At 33.7% G+C, this 19,565-nt stretch overlaps 1 protein-coding gene across 1 annotated transcript in view; it reads left to right on the top strand.

Moving 5' to 3' along the window:
- Positions 1 to 19,565, top strand: part of LOC150108586 (calcyphosin-like protein) — a 41,763-nt gene continuing 22,198 nt past the window's right edge. Inside the window, exons 1-2 of the mRNA XM_090416033.1 lie at positions 1 to 118; positions 19,397 to 19,487. Of these exons, the coding sequence (XP_090272159.1) occupies positions 19,414 to 19,487 (74 nt within the window). The 5' untranslated portion in view covers positions 1 to 118; positions 19,397 to 19,413. The remainder of the gene's footprint in view (positions 119 to 19,396; positions 19,488 to 19,565) is intronic.

The following is a 19,565-nucleotide window of genomic DNA, read 5'->3' as shown; positions in this document are numbered from 1 at the left end:
ACTGGAGTGATCACATGATCACGACTGCAGGAAGAGTGATAAACGGAACAAGTTTTGAGACATTCCACTTCACAGCGTTATTCTGCAGCGTCGGTAGTTACGCTTCTTGACTGTACAGGTAAGACATCGAGTTTCTTTTAAGATGTTAAGAACACTTACTGAAAGTAAAATGTATAAAAAATACTGTTCCATAATTTAAAAAACATTATTTGATATTTTTGATTATTGTAAACACTTGTTTGTTTCAATGGTTCCTTCCGTCTAGGAAAGAAAAAAAAAGTTCTTCAGTTTCAGGGAGCGTTTACTATCCTAAGTTAATTTCAATGCTCTGCTTTTGATTATTTTTGTTTGAGAAACTGCGAAGGCTTTTTTTTTTTTTTCGTAGTTGTTCGTTTCTCGCATGTTCTTTTCAAACTTTTATATTAGCCTGTAATGATGCCTTTCAAGCTGCCAATTTTGCTAAAAAGCAGAGCCCCCCCCCCCTCTCTTCTTTATATGTACCCACGCCTCTCAAAACTATAGACTCAAATATAATAATAGTTACTGTTGTTGTACTAATTGCTTTTGACCGATGTATACTATACTACTGATATCTTATACAAGTTATTGTAACAGGAACTGTTCTACCAGTAGTTGAGAAATCATCGCGATAACGTTTTTAATTTAGTAGCATCTAGAGGTGACAGCATAGGACATTAATTATAAATCGTAAATTTAAAGAATAGTAATAGGGATAAAAAGTAAGCCTCGTCATTCACAAATAACTTTTTTTTTTTTTTTTTTTCAAAGTACATTTGACAATGTGTGTGTGTGAGAGAGAGTTATGAATAAGGAAGAAAATACTATATCCTTCATAACTTTTCTAGACTGTTTCGGATACTTCATATTCATATGCGTAAACCAAGGCAAATGCCGCAAAAAGTATTTAATATACTTTATTGGAAAGTGTGCACATTGGAAACATGGATTGCTGATAGAAAAAAAAGAAAAATCAAGTGATGGTGTGTGTGATTAAGATTCGGGGTATATTTTCCTTCCGCAAAAAGAAAGTCTGTAACCTATTTTTTTTTTTTTTTAAGTTAAAATGAACTATTCGATGTCATGAATAAATATTACTAGGATTCGAGGATAATGATAATTTATCATCAGATATGGTTTTATGATTCAGTTAAGTTTTACTATGTTAAATTTCACCACCAATGATTCTAAAACATAAATGGCCGTAGTAGTTTAATCTTATTCTGTTTAATGCATTTTAGCTACATTCCCAAAAATAAGATTTCGTAAAGATCCAGCAAATTCATTGAGAGGCCATTCTATATATATATATATATATATATATATATATATATATCTGTGCGTGTGTGTGTTTCTAATAGCTTCGACACAGAAACATCGACTATCGACTCCAGTAGCTTCCGTAAACATTCTGCAGGTGTTCTACGCTAGGCAGAACCTTAATAGTGTTTTGCATCAAATTTGTTAATGGTGATTTCAATCATGAATGACGAAGAATCATTACCATATTCTTATAACTATTACTAGACGATACGTATCCGGTAAAATGTCGCATCCTATTGGAAGGGTGATTCCGCAGGCCATTTATGACATTACCTTCTGTTGGAAAGAGCTGGTTATCAATCCCGTCTAGAGCGTGAGGAACCTTTATAAGAGCTTTTAGAATAAATGTATCTTCATACGGAGAAGAATGGCAGGCCTTTCATTCCTCAAAACAGATAACTTGGCAACTTTTATTCCGTTTATAGAAAAAAAAAAATCTAATACAACTTGCTACTTGACATCAATGTTGCGGAATGCTATAAATTGCCAAAGACGGAAACAAAATAGCCAGATTAACGATTCCAGAGAAGTTACTATATTAAAAAAAATGCTTGCAATTAAATAAAATCTTAATTAGAAACATTTTTATAATACATCTAGGCATTTTCTATGTCTCTACTAATAAGAATGTCATGCAGTGCTTTAATTGCTTCTTTACCTTTTTCTAAACGGCAAGCAGAACGGTGGTTACTAGTTCTGATTACTCTGAAGTCACTGGTACAGTAAGTGTAATTATTCAGTTCGATTTTTTTTTAAGTTGCTCTCACCCACAAAAGGTTTGCAAACCTAAAGTACATTTTGTGCCATGTGTAGGCTAGTGATTTCTTTTTTCTAGTTGATGTTGCATATTCCTTTAAAATGAGCGAAGAAATAATACATGGATGCAATGTCAAAGTACACAAAGGGAAAAAATAGTGGACTAGACAAGAAAAAGCAAAAAGTTTGTTATTTGTATGGCAACAGTATAAAAAAAGTGTCAAGACGAAACAGTTATTTTAATCTTCTTTCTCCTCTCTTCTTCTTCTACGCGTTATTCCCGCTTCCTCCGCAGGGTCCGCGTGTTACTTAGATACGACCTCCCATTAGTACTACTCCCAACCAACCCGTCGCCTGGTCTGCCGCTGGGGGGATATATTTTTTTGACTGTAAGGCGTATGTTCACGGGGTTGGTTTGCCTGCTTGCGGGATGAAAAACGCCAGATAAACTGGCGGAAAAAACCCTACTGACCGCGCCCAAGACCGGCCAACTTGGCTATGCCTGAGGAAGATCCTCAAATTCCTCATGTCTACAAAGGGAATCGAACCTGGGACACTCCTTCCCCAGGCATATGGTTGCGAAGCGCAAAGCCACTAGGCTAACCGCGCGGTCTAGTTATTTTAATCTTCTTTGAGTTCCCCTATATCTGGGTCCTTTTGTTTAATTATCGTAATATTAATTACGCCGTACATTCGATGCAAATTCCATTTCTTGTTCATTTTAAATAAGCAAAAAGTTTAACCGTTCTTCTTCTAATCAAATTTCGATCATAAAAAGTGAGGCTGAACGAACAACCTCTTCACTCTTTTTTTTTTTTTTTTTGCCAATTTTCTAAATAGTAATCTGCGCTGTCATAAGCGAACACACAAATGAAAAGAGAAGACATCAACAGATGAGAACAAGATTACATGCCTAAAGGCGTGTAATTTTATATTTCAACAGAGTTAAGAAGTGAACCCCCGCCCCTCCCAGTCAAAAGAATTCGTCAATAAGGCGTTCTACAAAAGTAATTAACCAAAACACATCATGCTGCTGTGTGTGTGTGGGGGGGGGGGACGTGTTATCTTTTCTTTCGTCATTGTGTATTTGTACACTTTTCTTTCTTTTCAGGGAATTGTTGAAATAGATATGCTGTGAATATTTTTCATTACTTCATAATATACCCGAGAATCTTAGGTTCATTAGAAAACATGTTCTTGCTGCAGTCTTTAAATTCATCCTAATTTTATCATTATTATTACGTTGCACCTCCAAGGAGTCAAGGAACTCATCATGAGAGAGAGCACTTTACTCTGCTAAATATCAGCATCTCCCCTCCTAGTTAATTCTTCAACTACACAGTAACGCCACCGCCATCTACCTCCCGCTACCAACAACAGCATTTTTTGTCTGTAAATTATGTGTGTTCTCATCATATTTGCCTTTAAGCGGTATGAAAAACCCGAGTTTCCTGGACAAAAAACCCAGCTACCACCGTATGAGAACAGCTAACTCACCTTCAGTTGAAAAGAAAAAAAAAACTCATGTGAAGATTCCTCTCTTCACGGCTAGATTCGAACGTAGATATTTTCCAATCGAAAGGCGCAATGCTCCTTTTGTTCTTCCACCTGCGAGATAGGCATGAGAAGTTCTCTAAAAAGAATTTAAAATATTTAGGTGTGGTTGGTTTAGACCAGGGGTGAGGAACCTATTTAGTATCAAGGGCGAAAATTGCTAATTTAAAAACTTTCGCGGACGACTGGCAAATTTTAACTCTTGTATGTAGTGTGCAATATATATGTATATCTCAATAAGTAAATGTGCAACTTTCTCATCTGATATGGTATCTTTTAATTACAATTGTGTAGACATAATTATAACAATCAAGCAAAGGCTATATTTAATTTATTTAAAAAATGATATTTATTTTATTTTAACTGAGAACTTTATTAAAGCAATAATAGCATAATAAATATTTCATCAAAGTTAATGAAGCTTACCTTTAATCTTAAACTTTCTAGTGAGAAAGCTGAAACTGCTGCTTTTTTTGTGAAAGCTTAGAAATATTAGCCGCCCTTGATGAGATGGCTACTCGTAGTTCACTGGCGAGATTTCGTCAGTGAGTCTTGTACGAAGGCGATTTTTTTCCAGACTTCATTTTTAAAAAAAAGTGCTCGCATTGATAAGTAGTAGAAAACTGAGAAGCTGTTTTCAATGCGTTATTTTTTTAAAGAAGGGAATTTCTCAGAATCAATAGATTTGTAAAAGTCCAATATAGGCAGATTACTATATTTTGATCATTATGGGTTTTAAGTTTTTTAACAATTTTTTCACACAACGCATAACTAGCTTGAGTTACAGATGGTCTTTCCTGAATAAGCTTTTTAAAAAGAGATTGGCTTTTGATTATATTTTCTTTCAAAGTCGCTATCTTGTCTAAACGTTCTGAACCTTTTAAATTTTCATATTTCTTATGCTTACTCAAATAATGTCGTTCAAAATTATATTTTTTGTAAACTGCAACATTTTCGTTACAAATAAGACAAATGCGCTTGTCATTAATTTCAATAAAGAAGTATAGTTCTGTCCACTTTTCACAAAACAGAGCACATTCACCACTTCTTTTACGCTTTTCACTACAACTTGTCATTTTAAAAAATAAATTGAATAAAGTTGTCAACTGGTTAATTACAAGGCACTCGCAGTACTGCATGAGAAAAACAAAGTCAAAAGTCAATATGTTTTGACACGCGGGAAAATGTCATGACGGTAATTGGGAAGCAACCAGTCAGAGAAAGTCTGAACTTTCCCCGCGAGAAATGCTCCTGATTTTTTTTTTATTTTAATGGCTGGTCTCGATTTGATGGTTGCCAGACGTATGACGATCATATTTTATGTAATATAGTTATTTTTGATTTTGTATATTTAATTATTTAAATTTAAATAAATTTAATTATAATAAATTCAAATTATTATAAAATTTTATTTACATGTACATACGAGTACATCAGCAAAGGGGCGAATTGAAATAGACTCGCGGGCGAGGGGTTCCCCACCCCTGAGTTAGCCGGTCTCAATACGGTGGTGGTGGTGTAATTTTCCACATAATATATCTTTAACAGATATAGCAAAGAACTATGGGATGTACTAGTCATCGCAGTCCTGAATTTGGCTTTGAATACTCTTGACATTGGATATAATGTGGAATAGTTTGGGCCTCCATGTAAGCATAAGCTATGATGATAATGATTAAGATATACTATTGGTTCACATATTTTGAATGACTCTTACAACTGATGAGATCACACGGCTTCTGAGTCATTGAAACTTGCATTCAGCAATTAATTCATTTCCTGGTTGATGCAATGACAACGGCAATCTCAAGTCTTGTGAAAAAGTCATAAAAAATGTCTTGTAAACACTGTTATTCTGCTTCGGTGATTTATACCACTACTAATCACGTACCCAACTTGTTTCATTTCATCTAGATTAATGTTTTGTTTTTTAAAAAAAGACTTTTATAAGTGACCTCATTCTTTCAGAGTGAACAGATGTTATGTATTCACTAGTTATTCGCCGCTTGCTACTGTGGACGCAAAGGCGAATATTTGTTGCAATTACCCCAGGGACGCGCCGGCAATATGTGCGACGCACACAGGCGCCAAAGATTTCAGGCGAGGAGGAAATACTTTAAAAAAAAAAATATTATTCATTAATTATATCAATAAATTACATGTTAATTATATTTTACAGATATGTCTTAAACAAATTATTTATAATCACTTATTTGTTATTATTCCTTAAGATCTTATTTTATTCTGATCCTAGTTCTAACAAGTAGTTTAACATAAACAAGTAAAAACTTGAACTTGTGTGAGTTTACTGTTTATGACGCGCGTTTGAATTTGTTTAATCTTATTCACACTCGCATTTGCTCTAAACATATATAAGAAAATCTGCTGCAGTTTTTAACTTTATTCTATATTCTGCTGTTATCAGCAGAATATAGGCAACATCTTGCAATGTACCTGAATCGTCATGAGAAAAATTTAAATCATTTGAACAATTACAAAAAATTGACAGAATTAATTACATCCTTAAAAAATAAAACTTGTATTGATCATTTGCAACAAACAGTTTTAGATAATGAAAGGAAACGTTGGTATGAAGTTATAAAAAGAATAATTTTTGTAGTACAGTTTTTAGGCAAACAAAATCTGGCTCTTCGTGGTAAAGTTTATTACTTTTACGATCGCAACAATGACAATTTTTTAAAATGCATTGAGATGTTAGAAAAGTTTGATCCTTTTATATCGGAACACACTCGACGTGTAGCTAATGATCATGACTTTAAAAATATGCCCTATTTAGGAGATAAAATTAAAAATGAAATACTTACTTTATTGGCATCAAATATTAAAAATAACGAATTTATAAAGTGGTTTTTTTTTTATTATTATTGGGGAAGGGGTATAGGGGCGCTAACTAAAGTTTTGCACACAGGCGCCGGACACTACTGGCGCGCCCCTGCATTACCCTCATTAATTAGACATGTATTTTTTTAGTGGTACAATAGGGAACAATGTTTTGCCCCCCCCCCCAACCCTTTCAAAATAGTCCATATGCAATATGTAAGCAGATAAACAATAATTAGATCATTTTTAGAGTTCAAGTTTAATTTATCTGGTACTCGATGACTGAATTATCAGCATATATTCAGTCATCGAGTAAAACAACAAAAAAAAAACTTTGTTGAAGGATTATTTCTTTCTGTGACCAGCGCCAGTCTAGTTTATTGGATGGATTTTAACGAAATTTGACACATGTCACAAATCCGTTCGTGAACGCAAGTTTTACGTGTGTTCACGATAACTAGTTTAAAGCTAATTAAGTTGTCAACTTTTATGCCTCATATGATAGACTTTGTGTTTCTTGGGGGGGGGGGGGGGGCTCGATGAGTCTTGATAGACTTTGTGTTTCTTAGGAAGGACCTCCCACGATGAGTCTTTTGACTCCATGGAGGCCTGAATAATAATAATAGTTTGCCTTTAATTAATAATGTAGTGAATAGGAACAATGAAAGTACATTTTTTTTTTCAATAGAAATAACACGATCAACTGAAGTTTTCATCTTCAGAATAAATGCCATTGGTTAGCTACTGAGGGGCAATTTGATTGCCACTGAGTAGCTAACTAAATCCAGTTTTCATCGATACGTTTATTTTTGTAATTCTTGTTTACTGAAAAACAGTAGATAGGAGACATTGTGAATAGGGGTCAGTTATGAATTCCCTTAATTACTGAAAGTCAAAGGAGCGCACGCGCACACACACACAAACAGAGTGGCCACTTAATTAGGAACAGCATTTAACAAGTGGGACCCTAAATTCGCTTTAAGAACTGCCTGCATTTTCTGTAGCATTGATTACTAAGTGTAAAACGTTCTTCTGGGATGTTTGTTCATTATGTCACAATAGCATCGCCCAATTGTTGCAGAATGGATGGCACGTTGCTGCTGCGAACTGCTTATTCCACCTCATCCTAGAGATGCTCTATTGGGTTGAGGTTGAGAGCTGGTCGCTGAAGTAAAGGAAATTCGCTGTCATCTTTTTCAAGCCACTGAGTTCTCAACACTATGCGTTTTGTGAACATGGCGCATCGTATTTCTGGATGTACCCATTTGACAATGGGTACACTGCACCCATGGATGGGTGAGCATCATTAGCGACGATATTAAGATGGGCTGTGTAGCATTCAAGCGGTGTTCGTGCGCCAAGAAAACATTCCTCACACTCCTGCCACCATCTTCAGCTGTTACTATTTGGAAGGGAGGATCCATGGTCTCATGTTGTTGCCGCCATATTCTGGTTTAGACTGAAGAAGAGCACCGTTCTTCCGAACAGCTATGTTTTGAATGAATATATGAAATTTAAACTGGAGGTGCCTCGACATTAGCATGATACAGTACAAACCGGGACTCTTCAGACCCGCAAAATTTTTCCACTCGTCAACTGTCGAGTGATGATCACCTCCGTACTGAAGCTACATGTTCTTGTTCTTAGTTGACAGCATTGGGATCCATGGTAGTTGTCTACTCTTGTACTTCATCTGCGACAACGTGTAACGAACTGTGCGCTCCAAGATGATTTTCTGTAACTACTGCTCTACTGAGCTGAGATTGTGCCAGTACCTCACAAACTTGAGGTACTGGAACAATCAGTCATACCATGCTCTAGATTATATAGCAAACTGCAGTCACGTGACTCAATCTTCAGGAGCGGTCCATTTCTTAAATGGGGAGGTGTTCCTAATAAAGTGGCCACTTAGCGTATATGTTTTGCGCGGTGGCAGCCCGTACATAAGCACTGCAGCACCCCCAAGGAAAAAATGAAAAAATTAAATTTTGTTTGTGTTTATAAATAATAATGCTTACAACATTATATAAATGCAAAATAACATGTTAAGTTAAAAGTTACAGCTTATGTTTTGACATTGATTGAATAGTTAATAATTGGAATTGTTTGATTAATGCTTTAGATTATGAAACAAATGCACGGCGATCTAACGCCGATATTCGTTTGCGCTTGTCATTGCACATTACATCATTCCCACACTGCTCAAACGGCAGTGTATCTTTAGTATGCTTACGCGTTATTTCTGCGAGATATGAAACGTTTATTATTGGTGCGTGAACTATTTTTTGTAAATCTTATTTTATTTTGTTAAAATAACATAATTTATTTATTATAGATACAAGGCTGAATTATGATGAGTGTCACTGTTTAAAATATGAAAGGAATTATATTTTTTCAATTATCGTTAAACGAAACAAATGTACTGCGATCTAAGCCGATATTCGTTTGCGTTTGTTGCTATTGATACGAAACTTTTATTATTGGTGTTTGTTCGTGGTGAGGATGAAATATTTTTAATAAAGCAATTTTTAATATGTAAATTTATTTATTAATAAATTTGTTACTGATTAGGAAAAAAAAAGTTTTTTTTTTTTTTTTTTTGTATATGCAGCACCCCCACTTAAAATTTTCACCAGCCGCCACTGGTTTTGCGTAACATTTCTATAAAACGATTTGGTTTGCAAGACCCGGGTCTTTCAAACCAAAGGGAATCGAAAAATCCATATGACTTTTCAAAAGAATGAGTGAGCCGGTTTCATATGGAGGGGCATTTCTTCTTGGAAAGTGGGGATTTTTCATTGTGCAAGACAGACCTGCAAGGGAATACACGCAACCGACAAGATTGTGTGGACTGAATTAACCACCCTATCATCGCATTAATTAGGTTTCTACAAAGCTAAATTGCTTGGTCGTCACAGCCTATTGAGTCTAATACGTTAAGGAGAAGGTGAACTTAAAACTAACCAACAAATGTTGCCAGAAAGTAAAAATGCTGTTGCCAATCTGGACCACAACCATTAGTTTACCAAATGATTGACTTTGACGTTGCTTCATGATCATGCCAGCTATTCAGACGATTAAACGAGTCTTAGGCAACGATATGCATCTACACACCGGTTAAATGTCAACACAGGTGCACCTTGAGTACACTCTAGAATTTTTAAATAAAGGAAGCGCGTGTGGGAACTGTTTCTTTTAACTATAGAATAACACATAATGCCACAGTAAATAACTTTTTTATTATGAAAATATTTGTCTAATGTATCATAAGACATCATCAGTACAATAACGAACAACAATAGGAACTGAATTCAGAAAACAGTAGTACGCATGCTTAAATTGGAATCCCTCTGTTTGTTTTTGTTTTCCTCTCATCTTTTTGTATTCAGTTATCAGAACTAAAGTTAACAGTGATCGTTTGTACTTCTAACATATCCAGTGTTATTAAATAAATAAATAAACATTTCCTTCATCTGTTATGAGAGTGACTAACTCATCTTCTTTTGTAACACTCGTATATAATGGTTTCTCGCATACAGAGGCGGATTTGAATCCAAGTCTCTCCAACCGAAGAACATAGGTCACGTCTTTCTCTGGAATGTTTACCACACATGATAGCTTTCTTCATTTCCGTTTCTCGTTAATGTATCAACGAAACTTGGGCAATACAACCTTAAAAAAAAAAAAAATCTTGTCGTACTGCGAGTTGTATCCTTTACATTAATAAATAAATTACTTTTTTTTTTCATTATTGACTCAATGTAACTGGACAATTAATAAAAAATAAAAGGCTGTGTCAACATCTGTACTGTAAGCAATAAAAGCCATTCCCACGCATGTGAGTAATATTTCAGGAATTCAACCGGAAGTCTGGTAGCACCTTATACATAGCTTAGTCTTACCTAATACTGAGAAATATGCTCCGTATAATGATTCATTTAATTGCTCATAATAAGTGGGTGAAAGTCATGACAGTGAAGTATCTTAATACATTAAGCAGCAACTAATAATGATTATAGAATGACACGTATTTTTTTTTTTTTTCCCTCGAATAAGTGGAAACGCCATAGGCAGTTTATATAATGAATAAGTAAAATAATAACAAACGTAAACCAACGAGAACATGGTACTTCTAGCCATGTCGGTATCATGAGTGGTGGGGTAGAAGGTAGATAAAACATGAAATCCCGCTGTGCAACAAAGTACTTTTTTTCTATCTGTCCTTTTTTTTTTTTTTTTTTAAAGAAAAGGTCTGTCTTCATAATTAATAAGCAGGTGTGTCACTTTATGATAAAATACACACAGGCATATATGCTGCAGTAAAATAGAACCTACATGCTTGCTTGTAAGTATGAAGGCAGAAAACTCCACCGCCTCAGATTGGAACTTTTCCTAAAGCATAATAATAAAAAAATTTATATAAAACTGGTTATGGATATTCACACAACATTACCATGGTCTTTTTGTTATTTTAATGTGTGCTAGTCCCTCGACATCTAAAAAAAACTAAAATACTGTAATAAATAATTACAATATTGTAATTATTTTAAAAATAATATATTATAGTACAATTCCAAATATTCATCGTATCTTTATGCTCATGCATGGGAAAAATACCTTGAATCCTGTAAATATAAGTACCGTTTTTTTTTTTTTTCCCCTAAGTTTAGAAGACTTCCGTGTGCTAGTAATATTCTAGGGTAGATTTAAACAGTTTTATAGTAAATTAAAATTTTTAGTTATCTGACTATGCATTTTTAGTGTTTGTCAAAATTCGCTCCAACAAATTTTGGCCACCTGCGACGCAACTCAGCTACATTTCATCATTCACTTTGATGACCACTTTAGACATTTTCACGTATTATGATCACATATCTTTGAGGAATTTACGAGGCAGATATCCTTCAGAAATGTTAACATTTTATTAATTAAAAAAAAAAAAACATTGCGAAACCTATATAACTTTTCTGCTAGACTTTGCAACTATTGGTCTTGACGTATCACACACACACATGGATATATATCAAAATTGTAAGTGGAATTAGGCTTGCAGGAAATAAATAGTTAAACTCTTAATTGTAAGACTTTGTTCTTATCTCCGCTATGGAGATTCGTTTGCACTCAGTATATTTTTCCCGTTTTTTTTCTTGCGTATTCTCGTTTTTACCGACGTGTGGTTATTGCCAAGTGTTGGTGATCCTGCTGTGTTTTAATTCGGAGCGAACATATCTAAAATCTTTTATTTTTGTGCATGTTTTAAGATTTAATTTATTGAGTTCAGAATATAGTCAGTAAGATATCAAATGAAATTCACATTTTAGTTCTATTGTTTCTGATCGTGATTATGTACATGTTGAAACTGAGGAAATCTTATCTGATTGCAGCACTGTATAACTGGGCTGAATCACTGTTTTTATGAATTATATGGTTGTTTATTATGTACGAATGTTTATATTGTTGTGTTATATAATATATAACATTATTTTTATATTATATTGTGTGAATAATGGGTCTTCCGCGATGAATCTTGACTCCATGGAGAAACCCTTTTAATAATAATGTCTATTTTTCATTATTACCGTGAACGTTTCCTTGGCCAGATAAACAAGTTTTTAACGTCAAAATTTTTGTAATGTAAAATACACATTATTGTCCCCCCCCATTTCAATATTTGTTACTTATGCTGACAATCTTATCTTCTTTTCTTCAACTGGATTGAAATTTAAAATTTGCAAACTGCATCCGTAAATCTTTCCACAATATTCATGAATCCATTTAAAAAGTGTCATACAATTTCGTAAGACCCACAAAATAACATTAAGGTAGCTGTGTATGGGTGGATGTTAAGCCGTTTCAATAAGGAAATACCATGAGTAGGCATATTTAATCACATCTCAGTTATCCCGGTGTCTACCAGATTCCTTGCTCTTGTGAGTTATCTTATTTGGAACAAACAGGAAGATCTGCTTTTAGTCAGCTAGAAGAACCCAAATCTTATATTCAATACCTTGAGACTGAACAGTCTGGACTTGTGAAACATGCTATGAACACTACATATAGAGTTCATTGGGAAAAGACAAGTCCTTCATAAAGTCGGTTCCTCGTGGAAAGGCTTTATAAAGAAACACGTGAAACCTTACTTCACTCGCCTAACTTAAAACGATCCGATGGCCTATGTCGCAGACATACTTTTTAAATCAAGTAATCTTTCCTAACTTTATTTTATCTAACTGTGTGTATGTGTATATATAATAAATTAGGAAATTTGATGACCTTGTATTACATTAACTAGTTAGGCGGTACCTTTTGGAATTATCTGTTAATGTTTGATTATTATTACTTGTTACAGTAGGACGATAATTGTCCCTGGCTTGATTATGACAAGTTACTTTTGCTTTATTAAAAAAGGAAAGACTTAGAAAGCTGGTTGTGCCTTTTTATATAATGAACTTTTATATGTTAAAATTTTCATCATTTGTTGCTGGAAATTGTGATTGTACTTTTCACTTACCAGTTTCATGTAGCCATAAGCATAAATAAATAAACCATTAAGCATTCTTGTACTGAAGATTCTACATTAATAAATTAATATATTACGTGAGTTTCATTCTAGTATCATGATTTGTTTAAATGTTAAGCCGTATAAGGAATTTACGTTACGCTTTTAAAGTACATACAGAGATATTAAAATTAGAGCACATCTCTCCACACAAGTGTGCCCCAGATTTTAATTTCAAAATATAATAAATATACTAAAACCTGGAGCACATGTGTGCTCTACTTTTTAAGTTCTATCTAGTTCATGAAAGTTCGTATAACTGACTGAAATTGCAGTTATCAAAATAAAAAAAAGTTTTCCCTTATTAACGTAATAGATTTCATTGTTATGCAAATCCGCAATCAGTACACGCATCGATTTTCTTAAAGTAGTTTTATTTACATTAAGACTTTGTGTTATTATTTATCAACATATTCTATTAACTAATAACAAAAAAAAAAGTAAAATTTTCAAATTACGGTGATAAATCGTCATTTTGAACTGACTATCCAGAAGAGACAGTATTTTCCTTAAGTGGATGCGATATTCAAACGTTACAAAGATTTACCAACCACTTCCCAAATCATCCCCCCCCCCTATATTTGGCATATATGATAGTAACTTACGATTTGCAGCTTCTCCCCCCCCCCCCCGACATGCTTGATGTTTTGTTTAACAGTACATGTGTGCGTCTGCATTTGTTAATTAAGCTAAAACAAATAGGAATGGATATATGATGGTGAGATGGATAAGAAGGTAGTTATCAGACAGACATCAGAGAGTAGAGTATGGCGGAGCGGAGTCAAAGGTTAAAAAAAAAACAATCAATGGTGTTCCACACGACTCTGTTCTTGGTCTATTGTTTATTCTGTATATTAATGATATTGGAGACAGTTGAGTGATATTCAGTTTGCTGATGATGCTAAGTTGGGAAGAGCTATACTACATAAAGACGATGTAGCGATCCTGCAGAATGATTTGAATTGGCTGTCATTGTGGTCAAAGGATAACGTTTTTTTTTTTTGTTTTTTTTTTAATGTGGCAAAATGTAAAATTATTCACTCTGGATTGAAAACGTTTTTGTGTATTCTATTAATGGGGTTTCGTTGCTGGAAATTGATGAGGCCAGGGATGTGAGTTATGGTTGATAGGGAACTGAAGTTCCAGAGGTCATATTGCAAAACAGTTCAGATCACTTGGATGCTCAAAAATACATTGACTAGTAGGGAGAGAAGTCGTTCATCTTTATAAGATTACTACGAACACATCTGGAATATTGTACTCAGATTTGTTCACCTTGGTATCTTGGAGACATGAAGATGGTTAAGAGGATTCAGAGTCAAGTAACCAAGCTGGTTGCATGCCTGTGAAATGTTCCAGATGAGGATAGATCGAAGATTTATGGGTTAGAAAATTGGCAGATAGAAGGAAGAGAGGTGACATGATAGAAATACTCAAGCTGCTAATAGGGTTTTATAGAACTAATATATATATATATAACTAAAAGTGTAGGGGAATTTTTCTATATATGGCAGGTGGTGACAGAACAAGGGGTAATTAGAAGTTGAGTAAAGTTTCAGTTAGCAAGAATGATCTAGATTTTTTTCCTACAAGGGTAGTGAATGAGTGGAATGGATTGTTGTCAGTTCTGTCTGTGAATCAGTTTAAGGAGAGGTATGATAGGCACTGTGTTAATAATGGCTAGTTTTTTACTCCATGGTGAAATTTTGGTCGCACTGTGGGAGGTATTATAGGTATATTCTGAACGATGTTTCTAGGCCTTCCACAATGAATCTTTGGACTCCATGGAGATATACGTTAAGAATAATAATAATAATAACACCCCCTTCATGATATCTTTCATTAGACCAGTTAAACTCTCTCTCTCATTCCTCTTCTCCTTTCATCAGCATATTTCATAATAAAATTATATAAATATATCACAAACACAAAAAGTTAGAGCCCATAGAACATTACTGCCTTGTATGAGAGAGAGAGAGAAAGAAGGCACATTAATATCCTCTTTGAATAAGTACAAGTCATTATTGCTTTCTGGGAAATATTTGAAGGAGGCTGTTAGAGTGACAAGGTAGGTGAAATGAAAAAAGAGATTCACTGGGTTTACAGTTGTAACTAAAAATAAATGTTGGGCAGCTTCATGTGCTATTATAAGTTTGGAGGAAAGTAGAGGAATTGTGGATGACTGTTTTTTTGAATCACTGCCCTTGGACTGACATGAATGTTGCCCTCTGGAAAAGACCATCTTTCCCAATTCTGTCACCTTTTATTCAAAGGTGACAGAATTTTGGAGACTGGGGAATCAGAGCATTCTCTAACAGTAGCCAATCAGAGATTGCTGGTTCAAGACTATCACTAATTATACTTGAAGTCTTGTAAAAAGAGGTGGCTGATAAGCACTGCCACCTTGTGGCCCCTAATGCCAACACTTGCCTGAAATAGCGGATTTTCGGATCGATTTTCTTGAATTTACAGGATGAATGTACACACACACACATACAGACACACACCACTTCCACTGAGCTAAACAAACTCTGCTCAAATTTGTCTAATTTAAATTACAAATTTTCTTTTTTCTAGTTTAATATGAAATAAATTGCTATAATAAATTTATCCATTTTATAAGAAATATATCTTGTGATAAAGAATTGAAAATTCCAATTCCTAGAATTGATTTTAATTCCAATTTCATTTTCAAAATGAGATAAAATAAATCTTAGTTCCTAGAGAATGTAATCAGAACTCCTTTAGTCCTAATTAACTTTTGAAAATCAGTAATTATCCACAGTTGAGTTCAGAGATGTGAATGATTCAAGAGTTGGGCTTAAGAGTATGGCATACAATCACTATTTTGTATTCCTCCAACTAGTAATATTGTCTGAAACAGTTCGTAGTCGTTTTTTTTTTCTGAGTTGTGGGGATTTTAATCCCACAACTAAAATCTTGAGTTTTGAAGAGAAAAAAATGCCCTACCTGTCTACATTAAAAATTGGCTAACTCAGGAACAAGTTGAAAAGAAATTAAAAAGCACTCCTGTAATCCGAAACGGATAGAATCGAACCTGTCATTGAAATTAAGAAAACACACTGTCACAAAGAAACAATTTTTGAGTAAAAATTCGTAGCAAATACAGGCCTTTAAATGAAACAACAGTTAGATTTAGTGACTTCTGAAGATCTACCTTCACTGAACAGTCACTCCAATCTTAATGAAACATCCAAATAGGCTGAATTTGATTTTTTGAATTTGAATTTGATTTTTTCCTATATGTTGTTTCACAACGTATAGGAAAAACATCTTCCTTCATAAAAAAATAGTAAACGTTTCATAGAAAAAGTGAAAGATATACATATTGGTCCAACAGACATCTTAGCAAGTCTCAACGTTATCAGCTTGTTTACAAACGTCCCAAGACAAGAAATTTTGAATCTCCTAGAAGACCTCTTCCCTCCGGACATCTTGAATCTTTTTAAATGTTGTATAAACAATACTTTTTTCACCTATAAAGATAGAATCTGGGAACAAAAAGAAGGACTGGCCATGGGTTCATCATTATCACCGGTAATGGAAAATTTTGAAAACAATGCTCTTAAGAATTACCATAAAAAACCAAAAATATGGCTACACTATGTGGACGATATTTTCATCATATTCAGTGGAGCAACAGATGAACTTATCAATTTCAAAGATTATCTCAACAATTTGCACAACACCATAAAATTCACTTTAGAACAAGAAAAAAATAAAAACTTCCTTTTCTAGATATTCTATTAGAAGTTAATGAAGAAAGTAAACTCTCCTTCTCAGTATATAGGAAGCCGACAAACACAGGAAGATTTCTAAATGCAACCTCACACCACCATCCTTAACAAAAAATAAGCGTAATTAAAACTCTTTGAGACAGAGCATACAATATCTCCAGCATGCAAGAAAGATGTAATGAAGAACTAAAATACTTAACACAAATCCTCCAACAGAATGGATATGAAACAAAAACAATCAAGAGAATCCTCAAAATGCCTCCAGCTAACAACACAATACAACAGAATTACAAAAATGCAATGTCGCTTCCTTATATCAAAAATGTTATAGATAAGCTAGCCAAATTAATGAACAAACACAACATAAAAGTAGCCTTCATTCCTATGGAAAAAATCTCAAGATTCCTATCTTGAAAATCTCAAGATAGGAATAATTTTGAATTTGAATAAAAATTCAAAAACCACAATGTCATACATAGAAAACAACAGTTATATAAGAAAATTTAAAGAAGCTGCTAATATGCTAAAAAACCCAACCCAATGCAATAAAAATCAAGGTTTAATTCTCCAAGTGTGGTCAGCTCTAATAAAAAATCTACCTCAATCTGAGCTCGGACTGTATGAACGAGAACAAGAACACGTGACATCATCCAGTATTGTTCAATGTCAATAACATTATATATCTGCATTCTGTTATTTGAGTTTTATGAATAGCCAGACAGTTATGATTTGTATTTATTAATTCTCTTGTTTAAACTTTAAGTTATACTATTTACCGCCTGAAGATGTAAATCCTACGATTTACGAAACTTGTCGAGAACTATTATTTCAGTGTTTTACTTTAATTATGTTTGATACAAGCTTATCTCATTAAGATTTGTGCATTTATTGAAAAAACATTTTTATTAAATTAGCTTATTTCTAGAACAGTTATGCTATTTATTATTTGTAATATTATATATGTTTTCTTGATATTTTGCACATAAACCATTCATTGTCATAATTTACTTTTATTATTTTAATGAACATTTTCATATGTATTCTGTAAAAGAAATATTTTTATGTGGGGTTCCACAGCCTCAAAACATTTAAGAAACACTGGGCTAGAGGAGTTTTTCTAGGCTTTATTTACCAGCCAGTTTCCATGTCAATCAGTCTGCATCACAGACAAGTTTTTTTTCAGAAACACAGGCTTTAAATCTTGCAACTCAGAAACATTGACTACAGAGCTCATCTGTTTTTACACAATAATACTGTTGGGGATAAAAAAAATTCTGCCTACTCCTCTTTTTTGGAAATGAAGAAACATCAGAATATTTATTTTGTTTTATAAATAAAATTTAAATACTTTAAAGAACAGGATGGACTCAAGGTATGGGCAATGTCACACATACACTGTGTAAGATGAATTTTAATGACAGCACACAAAGTCTGACAATTATGAGTTTTAAAATTGGACACACACTGTGTGTGTGTGGCTATCTGTAGGCAGATTAAGAAATGTAAAGTGCTAGATATCACACACTCAATGTGAATATTAGCCCTTATACCATGGCACAGTGTCTGCAAAGCTCCCTCGAGTCCATTATAACCAGGGACCACTATATTCCTAAACTAGTTTGGAGTAAAATCCATTTGAGATCAGTTAATCTTCCCTTCTACAGGTATCAAAACAGCATGTGTTTCAAAATTTGGTATAACAAGCAGTGCCCAGTAATGGCAAATCAGCCAAAATAAGTAACTGTTGACTAACAAACAATGCAGTAGATAATTCAACTTTTATTTCAAAGGCAATATTTTTATTCTCCTGTGAAGAAAGTAGCAAAGGTAAATTTGCATTAAAGTTACTTGAGTATGATCACCAAGTCTAACATGAGACACATAACTGATAATAAGAGAATAAGGACCATCACTCATTAAACCATTGATGTTGTTTGGTACCTGACTTTTTGGAGTGAAATAAACTGTTGTGAACTAGATTAAGATCTAAATTTGGAAATGCAATAAATGAACATGAAATTCAGGAAACATTAAAAATTGAAAAATTATAATAGTAATAAACTTCAAAATAACACAAAAGCAGACTGAAAAAAAAAAAAGTACCAGTTTTCCTATAATATATTATCAGTTTACTACTGGGGATGGGCTAAGGACTGGATATCCAGAAATCATGTTTTAGAGAATAAACATGAATTTATTATTATTTATTATTATTATTATTTTTTTGAACCATTTCAGATCAATAATAAGCAAGGTGATGGTCTCGCACTGGGCTATAAAATTCATCTACCACTTTAAAAAATTCACAAACATTTTGCCTGTAGGAATCCAAACTAATAGTCATCTGTTGGCTGTGGATATGCTATCGACTTGACCAATCAAGTCCAATGGACATAACATGCCATTAGGCTTAATATGTAAAGGGAGATGGGTGGAGGGGACAATGGATTATTAGTTGAGCCATCTCTGCAATAATAACACATCATCACTTAAATGTGTAATGTCTCCTCTTTTTGAGTTTGGTAAATTTAATATTAATTTATAATATGATTTTTTACTTTTAATACATTTTTTAATTTGAATTTAGATTAACTGGAAGAAAAGATGTCAACTCTTTTAGATAAACTTCGACAACAGTGCCTTCAGAGAGGTGCAACTGGAATTTTAGGACTATCAAGGTAGGTTAAGCTAATCTTTTGTGAGCAGTCATAAGTAGTTTTTCATTTATTTACTAGGATCAACCAAAATGAAAAATT

This window comes from Typopeltis vanoorti, chromosome 3 (assembly GCF_054136105.1).
Source record: "Typopeltis vanoorti isolate ZY-2024b chromosome 3, IOZ_Tvanoo_1.0, whole genome shotgun sequence".
Taxonomy (NCBI): Eukaryota; Metazoa; Arthropoda; class Arachnida; order Uropygi; family Thelyphonidae; genus Typopeltis; species Typopeltis vanoorti.
Note: the sequence above shows the minus strand (reverse complement) of the source record. Positions and strands in the feature narration are given on the sequence as shown.